Source organism: Vicugna pacos, chromosome 1, assembly GCF_048564905.1.
Source record: "Vicugna pacos chromosome 1, VicPac4, whole genome shotgun sequence".
Taxonomy (NCBI): domain Eukaryota; kingdom Metazoa; phylum Chordata; class Mammalia; order Artiodactyla; family Camelidae; genus Vicugna; species Vicugna pacos.
Window position 1 is genome coordinate 100,684,922 of NC_132987.1, and position 21,000 is coordinate 100,705,921.

The window sequence follows — 21,000 nt, forward strand, 5'->3', positions numbered from 1 at the left end:
GCTATACCTCTCTTTTGACTTTGTTCCTTCTCCTCTCATTGTTCCTTCTCAGTCTCCCTCATGGCCTTCATTTTGTGTCTACCTCTTTTTACAGCTCATACTTTCCTGGAAAGACTCATTCATTTCCAGGGCCTTAATACACAAATGCTGATGACTTCCAAATCTATATGGTCAGCCCCAGACCTGGGTTTCTAATTGCCTCTGGTTATCTAGCTCCACAATCACTGTCAACGTGTCCAAAAGTAATCCTATTGCCATCCTATTCTCTTTCTCCTTAATTTAGCCCCTTTATGACATATTCTCTCTCCTTTTACTTTCAATCTTTGCAAATAGTCCCCAAGATCTGTTTTCTTACCCAAGCTAGAAAATCGAGAGCTTTCCCACACTTTTCCCTAAACATCAACTGTGCTCACTAATTAATGCCATGTCTTGTCTCCTTAACTGTGCTTGTATTGTCCCCCTACTCAACTTTGTTTCCTGAATCTTGGATTCATTTTATCTCTTCCCTGGCCAATTATTATACGGAAGCTTATTTCCCCAGTCCTCCTTTTGTCCAGCTCCTACTGTCTGTCTCCCATAGGATCTAACAGTGATTTTCTTAAATATAAATTGACCATTTCCTGCCCTTAAGTGAGAAAAAAGAACCCATTACCTTCTGCAGAAGTTTCTCATTTTTCTCTTTGAACCCTAATTAGGATTCTACAGAGTTGACTCAAAGGTAACCAATGATACAAAGTTAGAAGCTGAAAGGGCAGACGACCCTTTTGGGGGGACATAAAAGAGCTTTGGATTTGTCTCCTAAAATAAAAGAAATAAAAGCAAAAATAAATAAGTGGGACCTAATTACATTTAAAAGCTTTTGCATAGCAAAGGACACCATCAACAAACCAAAAAGACAACTTACGTACTGGGAGAAAATATTTGCAAATGATATGACCAACAAGGGGTTAATATCCAACATATATAACCAGTTCATACAATGCAATATAAAAACAAAACAAAACAAAACCCAAACAACCCAATTAAAAAATAGACAGAAGACCTAAATAGACATTTTTCCAAAGAAGACCTACAGATGGCCAACAGGCATATGAAAAGAAGCTCAACAATGTTAATTACTGTAGGTATGAAAACCTAAACAATGAGATATCATCTTACACCTTTCAGAATGGCTATCATCAAAAAGTCTACAAATAACAAAATGTTGGAGAGGATGTGAGAAAAGCGAACCCTTGTACATTGTTGGTGGGAAAGTAAATTGGTACAGCCACTATGGAAAACAGTATGGAAGTTCCTCAAAAAACTGAAAATAGAATTGCCATATGATCCAGCAATTCCACTCCTGGGTATATATCCAGAAACATTAATTCAAAAAGATACATGCATCTCAATGTTCACAGCAGCACTATTTACAATAGCCAAGACATAGAAGCTGCCCAAATACCTATCAACGGACAAATGAATAAAGAAATGTGTTGTGTATATATCATGAAATATTTCTTATATGCAGAGTCTAAACAATAATACAAATAAATATGTATGCAAAACAGAAACAGACTCACAGAGAAAATGAACTTGTGGTTACCAAAGGGAGGAGGGAAGGAGGGAGGGGCAAATTAGGGGCATGAGATTAACAGATACGAACCACTGTATATAAAATAGTTAAGTAGCAAAGATATACTATAGAGCACAGGGACTTATAGCCATTATCTTGTAATAACCTATAATGGAGTATAATCTGTAAAAATACTGAATTACTATGCTGTGCACCTGAAACTAACACACTGTTGTAAATAATTATACTTAAAAATTCTTTTTAATTTGTCTTAAAGAGAAAAAAGAAATGTGGCATATACAGACAGAGATATAAATAGATAGATGCACACACACACACACACACACACACACACACACACACAATTGAATATTACTCAGCAATGAAAAAGAATGAAATTCTGCCTTTTGCAGCAACATGGATGGACCCAGAGCATATTATGTTTAGCGAAATAAGTCAGTCATAGAAAGACAAGTACTGTATTATATCACTTATATGTAGAATCTGAAGAATAACACAGGTGAATGTATGTGCAAAACAGAAACAGACTCACAGATATAGAAAACAAATTAGTGGTTACCAGTGGGGAGAGGGAAGGGGGAGGGACAAATTAGGGGTGTGAGATTAAGAGATATAAACTACTATGTATAAAACAAATAAGCAACAAGGATGTATTGTACAGCACAGGGAATTATAGCCATTATCTTATAAATTTTAACAGAGTATAATCTGTAAAAATACTGAATCACTATTCCATACATCTAAAACTAATATAATATTGCAAATCAACTCTACTTCAATAACTAAAATAAAATGTGATATTTTCACTATCAGTATTTCATTCAAAAAAGAGAACTGGCTTCAAAAATCACAGGTGTCCTTTTCCCCCTCCTATCCTGCTGCTGAGTGATTCATTCAACAAATATTGAGCACCTAGCATGTGCCAGACACTCTTCTCAGTCCATTATATATTAACTCTTTTAACTTTCACAACAATTCATGGATGTAGGTAATATTATTCTTCTCATTTTACGAATGAGGAAACTGAGTCATATAGATGTTAAATTACTCAAGGTCACTCAGCAGGAGGTAGTCAAGAACCAGGACTTGACCCCAGGTAATTTGACTGTAGTATTTTCCTTCTCAAAGTGGGATGCATGAACTAGCAGAATTACATCATTGGTGATATTTAAAATGCAAACTCTCTGCCCCCTTCTCAGAACTGCTCAATTAGAATTTGACTTTTTACAAGATTCCCAAATGATATGTATGTTTATTCATGTTTGAAAAGCACTGCTTTAGAGCCTGAGTTCTTAACTATTATACTGTCCCTATGTATCAGTGATTTGCTTCCTCTTTCTTCTCCAGACACATGGCTTGGCTCTCATTTTTATAGGCCTGCAAAGAGAAGAGCAGCAATCCCCCAAACCTTGCACTATTACATTTCACCGAAGGGGTGATAGCAAGAGGAACTAAGCATGTGATGCTGGAGGTGAGCGCCCGGCAGTGAGCTGAGCTCTCCTGAACACTCCTCCCTTTATGGCTGCTTCGTCACTTGTCTTTTATCTAGCGTCTGAAACTCTCAGCAGAGTTAAGACAGGACATTAAGTGAGAAATTTCCTGGTCAGGAGAAGCATAAACCGGTTTTATCAATAGTTATCATTCCAACCAGTCTTGGTGTAGATGCAAAGGACTGAACTTTAGTGACTTGAGCTGCCTCGTACTCACTTAATCAGAGAGGCCCAACCTTTATATGTGTATTCATTTGGATTTCCACAAGATATTTCTTAGGAAAAGGAGCTTCAATTCTAGAAGCATTTTTAAAAATATCAAAAACAAATGATAGACAACACAAAGTCTTACGAGCTCAAATTCTGCATGGCGCAAGACTTCCCCTGATCTTCCAGCCTTCTCAGCCCTAACCCCTGCTGCAATCTTCTGGCCCAGCCAAGCCCTGAGGCTGCCATTAGCACTCTTGAGGTTCTCAGAAGGCATTCGATTCTTCAAACTGCTGTGCCTTTGCCTGCGCTGGTCTGCCCATCTACCTGGGGGGCACTTACATTCATCTTGAGACACGTTTTGTGTCACAGCTGCTACAGAGACATTCCTGACTATCTTAGTTCAGCAGCAAAACACCGTAGACTGGGTGGCATAAACCACCCAGTGGTTTATTTGATCACAGTCCCAGAGGCTGGAAGTCCAATAGGAGGGTGACAGCATGGTTGGGTTCTGATGAGGGCCCTCCTGCGGGTTACAGACTGCTGACTTCGCAGTGTGCCCTCATGTGGTGGAAAGAGGCTGAGAGAGATCTCTAGGGTCCATTTTACAAGGACACTAATTCATTCACAAGGATTAGTTAATTCACAGGGGCTCTGCCCTCATGACCTAATCACTTCCCAAAGGCCTCAAACTCCTAATACTATTACGTAAGGGATGAGGATTTCAATACATGGATTTTGTTAGGGGACACAAATATTCAGTTGTTTGCATTGATTGTTCCCATTAGAAGTGATCACGTCTGCTTTGTCACCCTCATCATACTCATATCATTGCATCTATATCACTTGTACTTACGTGTTTTTTCTATAGAAATAGACAATAAGTTTTTTGACAGCAAGGACTTTTCCTTATTTACCCTTGAGCCTCAGCCAGTGCTTGACTAATGTAAATATCCTTTGAGTCTTTGAATGGAAATTCGTTTGAATGGTTATTTCCAATCTTAAGAGACAACAGGCTTTGATGAAAGAAAAATTGCATGGGTGAGTATTCAGTCTGCATTAAGGCACAGTTCTGCTTGAGAAGAGTTAATGTGCCATGGATCATTTTTTTCATTCTTGTATTTTATTTTAAAGCGCTTTGGGTAAGTATACAGCATTTATAGTTTACTCAGAACCAACATCAATAGTTCATTACAAGGTAAAAAGATGATTTTTAACTACTTCATAAAGTCTGAGAGGGCTCTCTAAAATCTCAAAAAAAATTGTGAATCAATCTTAATTAAAAAAATTTTTTTCTAGAAGTCTTTATTCTGTTGACAAAATAATTTTTCTTAATTAGGAATAATTTCATATATTCTCTGCCATAGTGTTTGCTTATTAAGAAAATAAACTTAAAAAATAAACACTTCCAATGTGTTTGCAATATATATACATATGACATGATACTTAGCTGGGAGGAGCTGTCTTCTAGAAGTGTTATTAACAATCATTTCTAATGTAATTTCAAACAGAAGGACAATATTTCACCCATGTTACAAAAATCAATTCAAATTTTAAAACATAGGCTGAGATGCCTGAGAAAACTGGTAAGCAATAAGGTAGATTTATAAATTAATTACCATTTTAAAAAATTGGGCATACATTTGTGTTTGAACGTATGTCAGTAAAAGGGGATGCCTGGCAGCACACAGATATTGCGGAAAACTATCACTACATTTACAAAATGAAGAGTCTGAGTTAAGACAATAAATTAATGCAGACCAGACCACTTATACCCTTGAAGTGAAACTTTGAGATTGTTAAAATTCTTTTTTAATTGTACTGAAATAGGAAAAATCTATTTCTAGCTTGGTAATTTATTCATATTCATTCTATGACTCACATTCATGATTAAATTTGGGCACTGGCTGGATATTCATCTAGATATAAAGAAAAGAAAAAAAAACTCTGTTTATCACCTTAAGAATATAATTAATAAGAAAGAAATTAAGATGTGAAAAAATGAGCAACTATTAGTATGCTATTTTATCCAAAATATGAAAAGCAACTACTTAACTTTGTAAAACCAATAAATCTTGTTTGTGTCACAAAATATAGGGAAAATATATTCTTTTCAAATGCCAACTTTATATTCAGGAAAGACTAGAAACCAAAAAACAAAACCAAAATTCTGAAAAATCTTTTTACCTCCAAAAAGAGAAGACAGTAATTTCCAACTATGTACATATCACTAGCATTCCACAACTACACGATCCACGAGAATAAGGAAATGTACTGTTTTTATTCAGTTGAATTGAGAAATAAGAATATGTAAAATTCCCTAGATTTTTAGTTATTAATATACAATGTATATATGTTATTTTTTGGCTTTGAGGATGTCCCATTTTATCATTAAGTTTTCTTTTTCTCAATTGTTCCTGAAGAGAATATCAATATTGAAGCTCAGAAACCAATTCTAATTTGTTTTAGTGCCTGTCTAGTATTAGGGAGGTTTTCTGTTTAATATTTAAACACATTAATAAATATTTAAACAGCAAAGTACTTGTGCTGGGTAAATTAACTAAAGTAAGATGGAAACTATTTTACTGTTCCCATGTTACTAACCTTAGGCTGGTACTTCTCAGATATGAGGCTTTTTGATGTGTGTGTGCGTGTGTGTGTGTAATCACTTTCAGTCTATTCAGTATAATTTCTGCATTAATTTTGGGCTAAGTTGAACAAGCAATGAAACTTGTTGGAGACTGAAATAACTCTTCTTATACATTTATGTAGCTCCATACTTTGAACAAAAGGAACATCTCAAGAGGGAAGTAAAATTCTTTTCAGAGCCAAATTCTTAGCCATTAAGATAAGCATGCTTTTATTTTTCTTTTGCTTATCTTTGATAATATGTTAGTATCTTACCCTTAAGCATACAGGTTAGAGTTCTTAGAGGATAAATATTTACAAACAGAGTACTTTGAAATTCCATTAACTGTCTTCATGATAAATATCAAAAGTAGAAGTAATAAGACGGCTAGAATTTTATGAGGAATAGATGTTTCCTGTATCCTTTAGGACAAAGGTCCCGGTGCGCTAGTAAGTCTCATAATAACTCTGTATTTTGAATGACAAAAAAAGAATTGCAAACTTTGATTGGCAGGTAAATTTGGGTGGGTAGATAAGAATAAAGAGAATGTGGATTAGTTGGGCTCTTTTATCCATGTGGTTCTAGCACAGAACTGCCCCCACAGAATATCAGAAGAGCGTCATGTACATTGAAGATTTTTATCAGGGTCTTCAATCCATTCAAATGCTTTGAGAGTATGTTTTTTTAAAGACATAAAATCATCTCTAATTTATATTATGAAAGGAAAAAAAGTAAGGTAGAAAATAGAGTGTAAGCAATGCATTTTTTCCCTCCACTTTTGTATAAGCACAAAGTATAGGAAAGAAACTGCAAGAACAGTTGTCCCCACAGAAGAAAACAAGGGGATTGGATGAAATAAATATTTTAATCTATGTATCCTTTTGAACTTTAAAATTTGGTTATATGCACTATTATCTATTAAACATCTGCACAGAAGCTAGATACCCAGCCCTCCCGATTCAGAATCTCTGAGGTCTGGCTGGGGTATCTGAATTTGTGTAAGTTACAGTTCTCATTTGGCACTTACTGCCTTACGAGAAACTTACATAAGACTCTAACTTTTATCCCCTGAACCAGAAGAGCACATGAGGTGGGAGTGGGGGAATCTTATGCTTCCCGTTGACAAGGGAAGTACAGAAATATAACTGCCTTTCTTCTGTTACCTTCCAGTATGATGAGGGAGCGTTTTGGAAATACATTTTAATGTAATAGGATTTTGAGGTCATTAACATTTTTATTTTACAGGGCTAAATATCAGTAAATGCCAACAATATGATATTCTTGCTAATTTTTATTTTTTGAAGACCATAATAATGAATTAACTGAACTTTAGATACCGGCAAGGACAAACTGTGAAGGCCAAAATTAAGACTGTAGGCCTTGGGCTTGTGTGGTTATCAGAGACAGAAGTGACGTTACATTACAGAGAGGTTCGCGTGTTAGATGTCAGGCAGCTCCATGGTTCTCTGCCTTCTCTTCTATTGGTATGTTCCTAGCAGGATGTGCTTGCTCAGGTCATACAGAGCATCCATGAAGATCTGTTATCTTGCCATATTCTTCTTTTGGACAGTGTTGCAAGTCAGGCCCCTTCCAGCCTCCAGGCAACCTCAGATCGCTGACCAGTACTTTGGCGGGTATTTTTCAAAACTTCCCAGGGCCTATTATTGTCATGCACCCTTAGTATTATCTTCTTGTTTCACTAATCAACCCCTTAGGAAGTAGGAGGTTGGTCCTCATGAAGGATGACCCAGGATGCCGAGAAAGAAGCTTCAAAGGCTCACCGTCCCCACAACAGTGTACTGCACCTTCCTGAGAGCAAGTTGCAGATGGTATCTGATGGGATCAGTGGCCACCTTCATCCTCTCATGTGGGAGCAAATTAGAAGCAATCAACTGGGCCTTTCCTAGACCATTCTGAGTGGATGATTTTAAAAGTCGCAACAAACTTGTAGCTCTCATTAAGGCGACCAGGACTCTCCCATCTCTTTCTGGTATTAGCCAGATGTTGTCTGAATATATTATTGATGAGAACTGCGTGATGGAATTAGAAGGTCACTCCATTCCTCATTGCATACATGTAGAAACTCACTAATATCAAGTTGATATTGTGCTCAATCTTTTCTCTAAATTACGGGAAGAAACTATCTCTAGAAAGGAACATGTGCATGGATATCAAGAAACATGGGGGCCTGGGAAAAAAGGATAAACACATTAGCTCTAAAAGAGAAGACCTGTTGTTGAATCATTGCTGATCTGAATGCTTGTCAATGCAAGTTGGTTAGAAGACCTGTCCTTGTCTATCTCTTCTTTAAACTATAAATTCACTAAGAACAGAAACGTTTTTGAGTTTAACTTTTTTGTAATTAGTCAGTTTACACTGTTGTGTCAATTTCTGGTGTATAGCATAATGTTGCAGTCACACATACACACACATGTATTCATTTTCATATTCTTTTTATTATGTTACTACAAAATATTGAATATAGCTCTGTGCTATACAGAAGAAACATATTGTTTATCTATTTTATATGTAGTAGTTAGTATCCGCAAATCTTGAATTCCCAATTTATCTTTCCCACAGCTTTTCCCCTGGTAACCATAAGTTTGTTTTCTATGTCTGTGAGTCTGTTTCTGTTTTGTAAATAAGTTCATTTGTATCTTTTTTTATTTTAGATTCCACGTATGAGTAATATCATGTGGAATTTTTCTTTCTCTTTCTGGCTTACTTCACTTAGAATGATAGCCTCCAGTTCCATCCATGTTGCTGCAAATGGCATTATTTTATTATTTTTTATTGCTGAGTAGTATTCCATTGTATAAATATACCACAGTTTCTCTATCCAGTCATATGCCAATGGACATTTGGGTTACTTCCATGTCTTGGCTTTGTAAATAGTGCTGCTATGAACATTAGGGTGCACGTATCTTTTCAAATTAGAGTTCCCTCCAGACATATGCCCAGGACTGGGATTGCTGGATGATATGGTAAGTCCATTTTTAGTTTTTTGAGGAATCTCTATACTGTTTTCCATAATGGCTGCACGAAACTACACCCACACCAATGGTGTAGGAGTGTTCCTTTTTTTCCACACCCTCGCCAGCATTTATCATTTGTGGACTTTTTAATGATGGCCATTCTCCTTCATATGAGGTGATAACTCATTGCAGTTTTGATTTGCATTTCTCTAACAATTAGTGATATTGAGCATTTTTTCATGTGTCTATTGACCATTTGTATGTTTTCCTGGAGAATTGCTTATTTAGGTCTTTTGCCCATTTTTGGATTGAGCTGTTTGTTTTTTGTTGTTAAGTTATATGAGCTGTTTATATATTTTGTATTCTCCTGGGATTCCTGGGACTAGAATGTATACCAAACAGCTTTGTTGAGTAGAACCAAAAATGTCTCTGATCTTTTCTTGAGCAATGAGTTTAACACTTGATTCCTGCAGGTGAACGAAGTCCTCAATTCTAGTGCAAGTGCTGGCTGCTCATTTGAGTGACTTCCCTCTGTGTCACTTGCTCAACTTTTTCTTCTTCACACATTTATGACTGAAGATACTGCCAAGCTGTGGCAGGCAGAATTCTGAGATGACCCCTAATGACCCTCCCTCTTGTATAATCCCCTCCCCTTGAGTGTGGGTGGGACCTGGAGCTTGCTACTAACCAAAAGAATATGGCTAATGGTTTGGAATATCACTCCTGAGATTATGTTACATAGAAAAGGTGAAGGGATTTCATAGATACAATTAAGGTCTCTAATCAACTGGCTTTAAGTTAATCAAAAGGGGGATTATCTGAGTGAGCCTGACCTAATCCCACAAGGCTTGTTAAAGAGGATTGGAGACTCTCTTTTCTTTTGGCCCTGAAGAGGAAAACTTCTGTGACTTTTACAGCTGCAAGGAAATGCGTTGTGCCAACAGCCACAAAAGCTTGGAAGAGTACCCCAGGCCCAGATAAGACCCAAGTCTTGGTGACTCCTTGATTGCAGCTGTGTGAGACTCTGAGCAGAGGGCCCAGAGAAGCTTGGCCTGGACCCCTCACTTATGGAAAATATGAGAGTTATTTTAAAAATCACTTTTAAAAAGTGAGTTATTTTAAGCCACTGAGTTTGTGGTAATTTATTATGCAGCATAGAAAATGAATACACAAGCCTATGGAATGTTACAGGTAAGTTTGATAGCTTTGTATCATTACATTAAGTTTTTACCTGTCTATATTTTCACACACTTCTCGAGAGCAGGACTCCTCTTTGGTTCTCTATGTGTCTTCTTTCAATGAGCACTTAAACATTCCTTGAATGCTCTTTGAATAAATAAATTATTGAATGAATTCTTTTTCTTGTACCCTGGTTCTTTTTAAGTTCAGTCCTTCTGCTAAGAAATCGCTCTTCCCATCTCCTAGTTTTATTCCTTCCTCTGACTGTTCCCAACTGGAGAATAAGTCATATCCATTAACCAGCCATGCTCTGGTTATAATTAGCAAGCATTAGCATTACAAAGTGTAGTGAAAGTTTACCCCCTTGGGCTTGGGACTCCATGTGAGGTACTTAAAGTATCTTTTTTCATATTCAAGCATAAAGACATTTTTCCTTTGGGATGTCATCACCTGTCACTGAACAATTGTTAGGATGTTCTTAAAATGCATTTCCCATAGAAATTGTCCAATTAGAAGTATTACAAAATTCAATTACATTATACAATCTGTTACTTAGGAAAAACTGGATCAGTCAGGGTTCTCTGTTATAAGTGACAGAAATCAATTCTGCCTTTAGGAAAAAAAGGATGTTGGAAACCTACCTGGCAGCAGACAGGATAAAAAGAAGGATAGAGAATTTGGATTGGAAGATGGGTAGGAACCAGGGGAGACGGAAGGTTAGAACTCCAGCTAAAGAGATGACCTTCAAACTGTCAGTGCAGTGTGTTGCTACATTCTTGGCTTGACACTGAACACCACTGAAGAAACCTTCATCACCATCAACCTACTTCACCACTCCCACCACCAGAAAAATTTTTTCAACTGTTTTTTTATTCCTCATTTACTAAAGATTCAGTGGGCCTGGGGAGCATCTTTCTATGGATCTGAGAGAGCAAGTATCTGGCACTTTAGTTTCTGTAGCAGTAAGTGGAGCCCTACTTCTCATCAAGACACAATGGCCAATTGTCCAAACATGGTGTCCAGATAGTGCACTGCTTTGACCAAAAAACACAACCCCAATATATCCAGTACACAGTGTTGGTGTTTTCTACAAACAGGCTTAGTTGTATGGAATTATTGAAAGAAAATGTGGAACAGATATGAGTTTCAAGAAAGACTTGAAAGAAGAGCAGAGAAATCTAGGAGGGGAGGGTTAGCTCAAGTGGTAGAGCATATGCTTAGTCTGCACAAGGTCCTAGGTTCAATCCCCATTACCTCTTCCAAAAATAAATAAACCTAATTATCTCCCCTAGCCAAAAAAAAAGTTAAAAGCAGAAAAATCTAGAATATTAGGGTAAGAATATTTAATGGTCAAGTGTACTGCCTCTTTTGGCAATAGTTACATAAATAAGGAGTTTATCCCAAATGGTTCTGGAGAATTTTGTCTTCCCAGAAGTTGCCATTTATATGCACAGGTGTAGATAATTCCATTTGCGTGGAATGAGAATTCTGCAATTCTAAAAAAAAAAAGTAGTTGCCATTGTTAAGGGTGCTTTTTTTTTTTTTTCCACCCAGTATCCCCTACCACCAGCCTAACTGTTGCAGAGATTCTGATTATAGGACTTCCGGCCCATCTCTTCCAGGTAATTTGTTCAAAACAAACGTAATAAGTTCATAATTATTTACTTCAAGTTTCTATGAACCAAAATGAAAGTTCAAGTTTTTAGTACCCTTATTCAGTAGGCTGGGACCTGAGGCTTGTGCTATCAATAACTTCTACTTCATTATTTTCTCCATCAAGGCCTATAACAAATGTCACCTTCTCTATAAGTGTTCCCTATTCCTGGTTTCCTCATTACTTCGTATACTATGACATTGTTTCTATAGCTGACTCCCCGTCAGGCTGTAGGCTTTTTGAGGGTAGTGATCACTTGTTTCCCTTCTGTCTTTGTCCATGGTACTGAAATTCAAAAGGGTCAGTAGGGTGGGATCAAGTGGACTGGTCATGAACAAGATATGTAGCAAATTCCCATTTACTTAGCAAAATTATCATACATTTTTTTGGAATTCCAATGAAATTCGTGTGTGTGTGTGTGTGTGTGTGCATTTCTGCTTTTTGGAAGTTAACCCTAACATGCCATGTGAAAAAGATTTAGCATTACATCACTCACTCTTTGAAGATGGAAAAAAATTAATTTGAGAATTGAGTATAAGCCCTTAATGTAAAATACATATCATTTTTATATATTATTACTATTCTGACAAAGATCTGCATAAGTGAGTGCTAAATGAATACCAAAATGTGCCTTTTTAAATTCATGTTGAATAATGTTGGCAAATGAGAGTGTTACAAAATATTTTACCTTCTTTAAATCAGCATATGCCAGAGTTAAGACACCAGGCTAGGAGTCCGAATACCTGGTTCCTTTATTTTTTCACTTAATTATTTGTTAAAGTACTATGCTAGGTATGAGTTTTAACACAATCACACACTTGCTGTATATTGTTGGCAAGTCACACAAACACTTTGAGACTAGGTTTCCATATTGCAGAATGGATATAGGGTATGTCCTGTCTTATAGCATAGTTAGTGAGACACGTATATTCAAGTGAATTATAAATGGTAAAGCATTTAAATATAAAGTTATTATATTTATTATGTTAGTTATAACATATAATATAGTTATAGGTTATATTAGTCAGTGCAATAAAATTATGTTTATTAAATAGTACTATAGTTATCTCTTAGAGCCAACTCCTAACTTCCATAATTTCATACTATCAAAATATTATAATAACTTTTAACAGTATCTTACATTTGAATTGTCCTTTACCATTCTCAGAGTAATTTCAAGAAAGTACTCTGGTCCTTTCAACAACAGAGAAGGTAGAACCACCTTATTTTTTCATTCACACATTTCTAGGGGTTTACTTTTCTACATGGTAATTTCTAAACCTAGAGCTAAACTGGCTTTTGAAAATACTTGGATAAGTAAGAATTTTCATTCAATTTATTTCTACCTCAATTTTTCAAAGGATCACCATAGTGATACATGATACCTGAGAAACATAAAGAGATGTCAGATCAGTGTTATTATTTCTGGTTCTTTCAAAACGCCTGATGACAATGGAAGTCTATGGCTTTGGGTCTTAACTTCTTTTTCCCTAGAACTGTTTTACACACTGAAAAATTATTGAGAGCCCCAATGAGATTTTATGTCTATAAGACTATGTCTTTCACTTTTTTTATATTAGAAGTTAAAACTGAGAAATTTCAAAAATACATATTATTTCACTTAAAAAGAAGAAATCCATTGCATTTTAATGTAAATATTACTTTTATGAAAAGTGATCATCTTTTCCAAAACAAAAGAGATTAGCAAGAAGAATGACATTGTGTTACATTTATGCAAATCTCCAATGTCTGGTTTAACAGAAAACAAAAGAAATGTCTAATTTGTTTCCACATTCTATCTGTTATATATTGTTTAGCCTGAAGCATATGAGGAAAATCTAGTCTCACACAGATGTATAGTTGGAAAAGGGAGCATCTCACTGATCTCTTGAAAGGGTTTTCAAGACCTCCAGGAATCCACTAACCACACTTGAAAAATATTTGGTCTACAGTGTACAGTTTAAATGCAGAAGCTTTGAAGTCCGACAGACCTCCTCCCTCGGTTAAAACTGGTTTAAATATGTTTTGTTTTGGTTTGTGTCCTTGGGCAATTTAATTACAGTAAGTCACAGCTACTACCTATGTGAAGAGATTTTGATAATTCCACTTTTATGGAGTTGTTATAAAGATTAAATTGCTTGAAGTGTAAAGTGCTTAGCACAAGTCCTGGCACACAGTAAGTGGACAAAAAACAGTAGTTTGCTCTAATGTATCCCATACCCCCAACAAAATAGAAGGCCTAGAATAGCCAGCCCAACTCACCTGACAGCAAGGCAAGCCTTAGAGGGAAGGTTCTGAAATTGAAACCAGTAGGATCTAATTTTATAATATGCTATCCTGTTTTCACTTATACAAGATTTATTCTCAGTCAGTAGTCCCTCACAATTATGGATATTTATAATATGATAGCTCAAACTAAAGCTGTGGGAGATTTGAAGAGAATCATTAAACTAACCTTCACATAAAAAATTCCGTGTGTTGTTCTCGATGGAAATCAGACCAAACTAACAGGCTAAGACAAAAATAGATTACTGTGTACACATCTCATTTTATAAGATGATAGTAGATATGCTAACTATACAAAAACCATATTATGAAAGCCTAGAAAGTAGGAAAGGGAATTTTTTAAATTTGTTTTTATTTTTGTTTATAAATTCATTTTAATTATACTTATTGAGCATTCTTTCAGCATAAACGTCTCTGTGTAGAACTCAAAAATGAGTAGTATTTCCGCCTAAAATTTAAGGGTTTTTTTTTGTTTCTATTTGCTAATAGCATCGTTTGTCCAAAAATAAATTTCTGATTTCCCATATCTCTAATTTGTGTTTTTTAAAGACGTTTACATCTGAACTTTGTGTCTCTTCTGCAATCTAAGAAAGAACACAAATAATCATCAAGAGTCTGTAATAAGTGGTAAAGTAGCCACCCAGATATAACAAACAAGTTTTTTTTGCACACGATTTGATATATGAAACTTTTACAGAGATGGCAGCAGAATAGTTCCTTCTTAGACTGTCAGATTTTGTAAACTGATCTCACTTAACTCTGCTTCTTGTTCTGTTTACCTGGACTCAGAATAGTCAATCCCAGATGACTAATTCTTCTTAGTGTTCATCTAATGATTTTACCTCCTCAATTTATAGATACAAAGAAGCCCTAATAATAATAATAGCAAGAACTTGCTCACATTTATTATGTATTTACATGTGCCTTATAGTGTTCTAAATATTTTTACATGTACTTAATCATTTAATTATCAAAGTAACTATATATTATTATCCTCATTTTATAGATGATGGAGACCAAGAGAACATATGTCAGGAAAGGTCATGTCAGAAAAGCACAATACTCTTTTAAATATTTAAATCAAGCAATAACTCAAAGAATTGGTTATACAGGTAATGAAGAAGTACACCAAACAGGGGCAGTGAGTTAAATCAGAGTTTAGCAACAGCAAGAAATCTTTATGACTCTTAATTTGGAGAGATGATGGAAGGAGGTAGGATTTCCAGAGTTCAGGGAACTTCCTCTCTAGGAGGACCTTGAACCAGGGTAAGACAGTCTGGTGAAATGGGAACAATAGAAGAGATGGAGCCCAAGGAGATGCCACCTAAGGGAAAAGGGAGAAGGAGAAAGCAGAGTAGCCTGACTTTTCCTTTTCTCTCACACTCTGATCCCCAACTTATGCCTTTCATTGGCCAAATTCATTCTGAAGCTAGTGACCTTATAGCATTGGACATGCAGAGATAGATCTTTTTGTGATTCAGAGCAAAGCAACAGAAGACCAAGAAATGTTCCTGATAACAAATAGGCAAGGGTTATGCAGAATGCTTAAGTCACTTGGCCAAGATCTTTGTGCCAGCAGTTCCTGGGTTGTTTGGGATTTGGACACATATGGGAGATAGAGGTTTTGGGAAGTGACATTAGTCATTTTCTGATATGTTCTTCTCTGTCCATATATTTCATAGTATAATTTTAGGGAAATGTGTGCCTACCACAATAGTAAGAGAAGAAAGGTAAGAAATGAGAAAGGATCTGGGCACTCTAAACCATTTTTGGTGTCAGAATATGCCTTTGGGCATTTTCAAGGTAGGAAGAGCAAGTGCTGAATACAAGAAATCTCACCTTTTGTACTGGCTCTCAGTTGGTGAAGTGTAGCTTTCTCTCCATGTAGACCTTGGGAAGAAATAGTTCACATTAGACAAGATTCTCTTTTCAATTTTTCAAAACTATTTCAATTGGAAGTGTCAATATTGGCAGAAAATGTAAAGATACTGTTACCAAATCCAAGCTCCTACTGCTCACAGCACAACAAACCACTAAGTCAAGAGAGGAGCTGTTGGGGCAAGGAATAGCAACTTTATTCAGAAAGCCAACAGACTGAGATGATGGTGGACTAGTGTCCCAAAGAATCATTTTCCTGGAGTTAGAATTCAGGCTTCTTATACTAAGAGGAGAGTGGGTGGTTCGGGTTCGAGCCAGATTCTGGAGGGGATGTGCTCATTTCTTCCTTTCTGCAGCCATTTATGGGTGGTGGTTATGGGCTGAACTGTGTTCCCCTAAAACTCATATGTTGAAGTCCCAACCCCTAGTACCTCAGAATATAATTGGATTTGTAGATAAAGCCTTTAAGAAGGTGATCCAGTTAAATTAGGCTGTTGGAGTGAGGCCCTAATCCAATATGACTGGTCTTTATAATAAGAGGAAGAGACATGGGGGACTGTGTGTACAGAGGGTCAACCATACATGCAGAAGCAGCGAGAGAATAGCAGAATCTGCAAGCCCAGAGAGAGGCAGCAGGAGAAACCAACCCTGCTGGTAACTTGATCTTTGACTTCCAGTGTTTAGAACCATGAGAAAATATATTTCTGTTGTTTAAGCCACTCAGTCAGTGAGATTTTGTTATAGCTGCTCTAGAAAACTAATACACTGACAAAAAAGTACAATCTGAAGGCTCTCAGTGTGTGAGGCACCACCAACCACTGGAGATACTAATAGTAACATTCTTTGTCACATAAAACAATATAGCTGCCAGGACCACAAGGCTGTCCCATTGGAATGAGAAGTTAGAGTTGGAGATGCACTGCAAAAGCGTAAATAAGTTTGTTTTCTCTCCTTCATGGCTGCCTGTTTAATTCAATAAGCATTTTATTGTCATGTCTAGGCAGAAAATTCTCATAGGTTCTAATCTCTGAACACTCTACAACTGAATGGTGCCACTGTGACATCACAGAAAACTCCTCTTTGAACAGCTGCTTATGGTTCCCTTATTGACAGAAATAAAATTACCCCAGAATGTCAACATACCTAAAGAAGAAAAAATTATTCTGATCCTCTTTGAAGTAGAGTTAAAAGGCATTATTTTGCCAAGAAAAGTGTTCAAATCTACATTGCGAATTGAACATTTCTCTCTTGTTTACGTCCGACAAAGGTGCTTTGGCAATATATGAGACTTCAGGTGTCCAGAAGTAGATTTTCCAATTCTTTCTAAACAAAGAGAAATAAAAAGTCTGGATAAAATAATATCAATTTCCTTGGTTCATATACAAGATACAATACTGAATATTTTTAGAAATATCATTTTGATCCAAAATAGAAAAAGACTTTATGTTAAAAATTAAATGTTTAATTTTATATGAAATCTATCATTTTACATGTTTACCTAAGTGAAGAGAATCCAGAGCAATGCAATAATTTAGGAATTATTAAATAATATCCTAAGGATATATATCATTACAATAACCATTCATATTAAGACTGACTCATGAACAGCAAAACTGACATTGGGGTGCATTTTAAAAACAAATTAGGATATCTGGCAATGAATTCTATGTGTGAATTTATCTCAAATTCTCAAATTTTCATCCTGTATTCATTCCAATTTTATGCTCTCTAAAAAAAAAATACCTAAGGGAAATTTGAAATTAACTTCTCAAAGTTCTACAAAAGCACAATTAAGATTAAACAAATTTAAATAGGAAATCATCAGAAGTAATCTGGAAAGGACACTATGAACTCATCTACAAAACAGAAACAAACTCATAGACATAGTAAACAATCTTATGGTTACCTGGGAAAGAGGGTGGGAAGGAACAAATTTGGGAGTTTGAGATCTGCAAATGTTAGCCACTATATATAAAAATAGATTAAAAAAACAAGTTTCTTCTCTGTAGCACAGGGAACTATATTCAAGTAATCTGGGAATGAATGATTGAAGTGGGCAAATACAAACTACCCTATAAGTAGCTTTATTTGATAATTATACAGTAAGCACCAGTAAGATAATTTTTTTGTGGAACTAAAAAATTTAACTCAGAGTATCATTTATTGCCAAATTCTAGAAACTAAACTTTAGTATCTGGCAATATCTTTTCTTAACCACAGTACTAGAGTTTTATGTCAAATTTAACGTTCTTAAATTCAAATGTCATGAACTGGGTAGGTAAGTTTTTAGTCTGTTATACAGAAAAAAATGAAGTTGATATGTTGGAAAGAATTTTCATCTATAAATGAGGAAAAATGGGCTTTAGTATGCTTTTGTAGACAAGTCACCCTCTTTGGGTCACAGTGTTCTCATAAAAAATTTGTGCATTCTATCAGAACCATTGTATTACTGCTAAAATTTTGGGTGGCTAGTCATTTCACAACATTTCGAATTCTTCCTGCAAAGACATAAGATAGCAATGAAGTAAAATTTGTAATCTGTTAAAATCAAATGAGCAAATAAATATGAAGAATCAAGGGAAAGATCTTAAAAGGTGGTTGAAGTCATCTAAGGTACAGAGCAATTTGTAAAGTACACAGATTACAGAGTAAAACCAGGTAATATTTCAACGAGCATTTACCAAATTTACTTTTCTTGACAGGAGATTAAAAATCATACCCGGATTTGCATATGTGTGTATTGTATTTTTGAAAATATGCGCTGATAATCCCGCCCCTCCCACCGCCGCAATCACATTATCATCCGCAAACTACTCCCAGATTAGCTCCTGAAACTCAAAATACTTCTGAGGCTAGAGATTGCTCTCTCAGTGTCAAGTTTTTCTTACAATTTTATACAGTCAAGTATTCCATGCAGGGTGGTTAATAATTGGGAACTAGGATATTATATGATGTACTATCTAGGCAGTGATACTTTTGTAATGTTGTCTGCTGTGTAGATCATATTTCATATTTCGCCAAACTGTCGGAAAATAAACTTAATTTCTCTAAAGCCTAGCAGTGACTGGCACATGTTTGAATGAAAGAAGTAGAGAGAGAATTGTCAATAGTCATTTACATAATGTCTAGTTAAGGAGAAAAGTATATTCTAGAATAAGGACTCTAACAGGCTTTTGCTTAAATCACACCGGACTTTTCCCTTCGGGCAAGTTTACTGCTTGTGAAATTCCTAGAAAGGCGACGGGAGAGGACAGGAGACAGAGAAAGAAGTCGGGATTCAGGACCCAACGAGGTTTTCGGACGTTACGTGGCCAGGAGGAAAATGGTTTGTCTTGGAAGAGTTCGGAATGCCGGCGATCCGACAAGTCCCTGGGACAGAGACGAACGCTGCCCTCTGGCCACGGCTTGGAACAACGCCGAGCAAGGGCAGGCGTCGCGCAACCTGCCGCAGGGGCGGCTCCGAGGCCCGGCCCGTGTGGCCCTCCCTCGCCCAACCCGCGAGCGCCGGGTGGGGGCGGGGCTCCAGGAGGCCCCGCCCCTTCCCGCGGCCCCGCGGGTCACAATGTAGGGTTAGGGCGGCCGGCGGGCGGGGCTCGGCGGGGGAGGAGCCGCCGGGCGGGGGCGGTGACGGCGGTTGGGGGAGGGGAGGGGAGGAGGAGTCGCGGAGGGAGGAGGACAGCGCCATTCCGGCCGGCCGCTCCCTCTGTCCCCTCTCCGTTCCCCGCAGTGGCCCGCGAGTCGCTAGCGAAGGAGCGCGCGCGCTCGTGACGCGTCCGGGCTTGCTCGCGCCCTCCCGCGCCCCAGCGTCCGCCTCCCGCTCATGGCCCCGGTCGCCGCCGACGAGCCGCGCTGAGGCGGGCCGCGCGGAGTCGTGGGGCCGCCGCCGTGGCCCTCGCTGTCCGCGCCTCGCCGCCAGCCCGCGGTGCCCGCGCACGCCGGCCGCCATCGTCTTCGCGCCTGGCTGGCGGGGGCGCTGTCCTCCCCGGCCGTCCGCGCCGCTCCCTGGAGCTCGGCGGAGCGCGGCAGCCAGGGCCGGCGGGGGCGCGAGAAGCCGGACGCCGCCGCCTGTGTCGCCGCCGGCGCCGCGGGGGCCATGACCGTGGAGCAGAATGTGCTGCAGCAGAGCGCGGCGCAGAAGGTGAGGCGAGCCCGCCAGCCGGCGCGGCACGGCCCCGCTCCTCCTTCCGACGTGCTGCCCTCACCCGCCTCGGCCGGGAGCTCCCGGGCCTCCCCCGCCGCCGCTCGGGCTTCCTCCCCCGCCGCCCCCCGCCCCTACTCGCTTAGGGGGCGTCGCGCCCAGTTCCGGGCTGCGTTTGGAAAGCGGGGTGTAGTTAGCTGGTTTCACTCCACTTCCTTCTTGCCGATTGTTTTGCTGTTACAGACGGTGCCCGGTTTTTATTGAGAGCGACCTCACATTCCTACACTCCTCTATATGGCTTTTTAATTAAACTTTATCTTCCCCCTCTTTTTCAAAAAAAAAAGCCAGTTTTCATCCCATCTAAGCAGTTTTTATTTCCCAGGTAGGAGCATTCCAGGCCTGCTATTTTGCATGAGTCTCCACCAGAATTGAACTGCCTGTGGTGGGGCAGGTACACTTACCAGGTGGACTTAATGTAAAAGTAGAGGGTCTGGTTGGTTCCTTTTTTCTTTCTTTCTTTCTTTTTCATTTTGTTTCTTTTTCTTCTTTTCTAGATGATAGAAACTGTCTCTCAAGAAGGAAACCTTTCTGGCTATGTTTATTCCAGAAATCTTTGTCCCCTAAGTTTGACCTTGTTCCATCGTTCACCCTTTACTCTTGTCTCAGTCACGCGTTGAAATAAATGGTCGCTCACTTATGTAAAAAATAAAAACAGAAATCTAGGTTTGTGAAGCTTGAGATCTTTCACAGTAGGTAGTGATAGACGCTCCCTTTTTTTCTTTTTCCCCCCTGGATTTTGCTTTCAGAATCTCAAGTGCACTATCATGGCTTGCACCATATCGTGAATAGTAGTTGGCAATGACTTAATTTTTTTTTCTTTTGGTCATTTGCTTGAAAAGCATTTTGGGCAAAAGGAGAACATTGCTTTACTCGTCTTGGTCATGAAATTATGGGGGTAACCAGGGTTTACTGGGAGCAGCTACCAAAG

General features: G+C 38.1%; 1 protein-coding gene and 1 long non-coding RNA gene across 18 annotated transcripts in view; one reads left to right on the forward strand and one right to left on the reverse strand.

The window, feature by feature from the left end:
- Window positions 1–19,368, reverse strand: part of LOC140698188 (uncharacterized) — a 36,939-nt gene extending 17,571 nt beyond the window's left edge. For 5 of the 13 annotated variants that reach the window (XR_012075819.1, XR_012075801.1, XR_012075796.1 and 2 more), the window contains exons 1-4: window positions 19,182–19,368; window positions 17,018–17,197; window positions 15,836–15,886; window positions 653–798 (exon numbers count right to left, since the gene is read on the reverse strand). This is a non-coding gene — a long non-coding RNA (uncharacterized lncRNA). Of the gene's footprint in view, window positions 1–652; window positions 799–5,155; window positions 5,193–11,384; window positions 11,553–13,972; window positions 14,027–15,835; window positions 15,887–17,017; window positions 17,198–19,041 lie in introns of those variants that run through there. The other 8 variants (XR_012075806.1, XR_012075815.1, XR_012075808.1 and 5 more) reach the window with 8 other exon arrangements.
- Window positions 19,369–19,879: 511 nt separating this feature from the next.
- Window positions 19,880–21,000, forward strand: part of USP25 (ubiquitin specific peptidase 25) — a 121,362-nt gene continuing 120,241 nt past the window's right edge. For all 5 annotated transcript variants that reach the window (XR_012075832.1, XM_072967814.1, XM_072967822.1 and 2 more), the window contains exon 1: window positions 19,880–20,012. Coding sequence is in view for 4 of the 5 variants with exons in the window: in XM_072967814.1 (XP_072823915.1) it covers window positions 19,968–20,012 (45 nt within the window). In the remaining variant the exon portion in view is untranslated. The remainder of the gene's footprint in view (window positions 20,013–21,000) is intronic.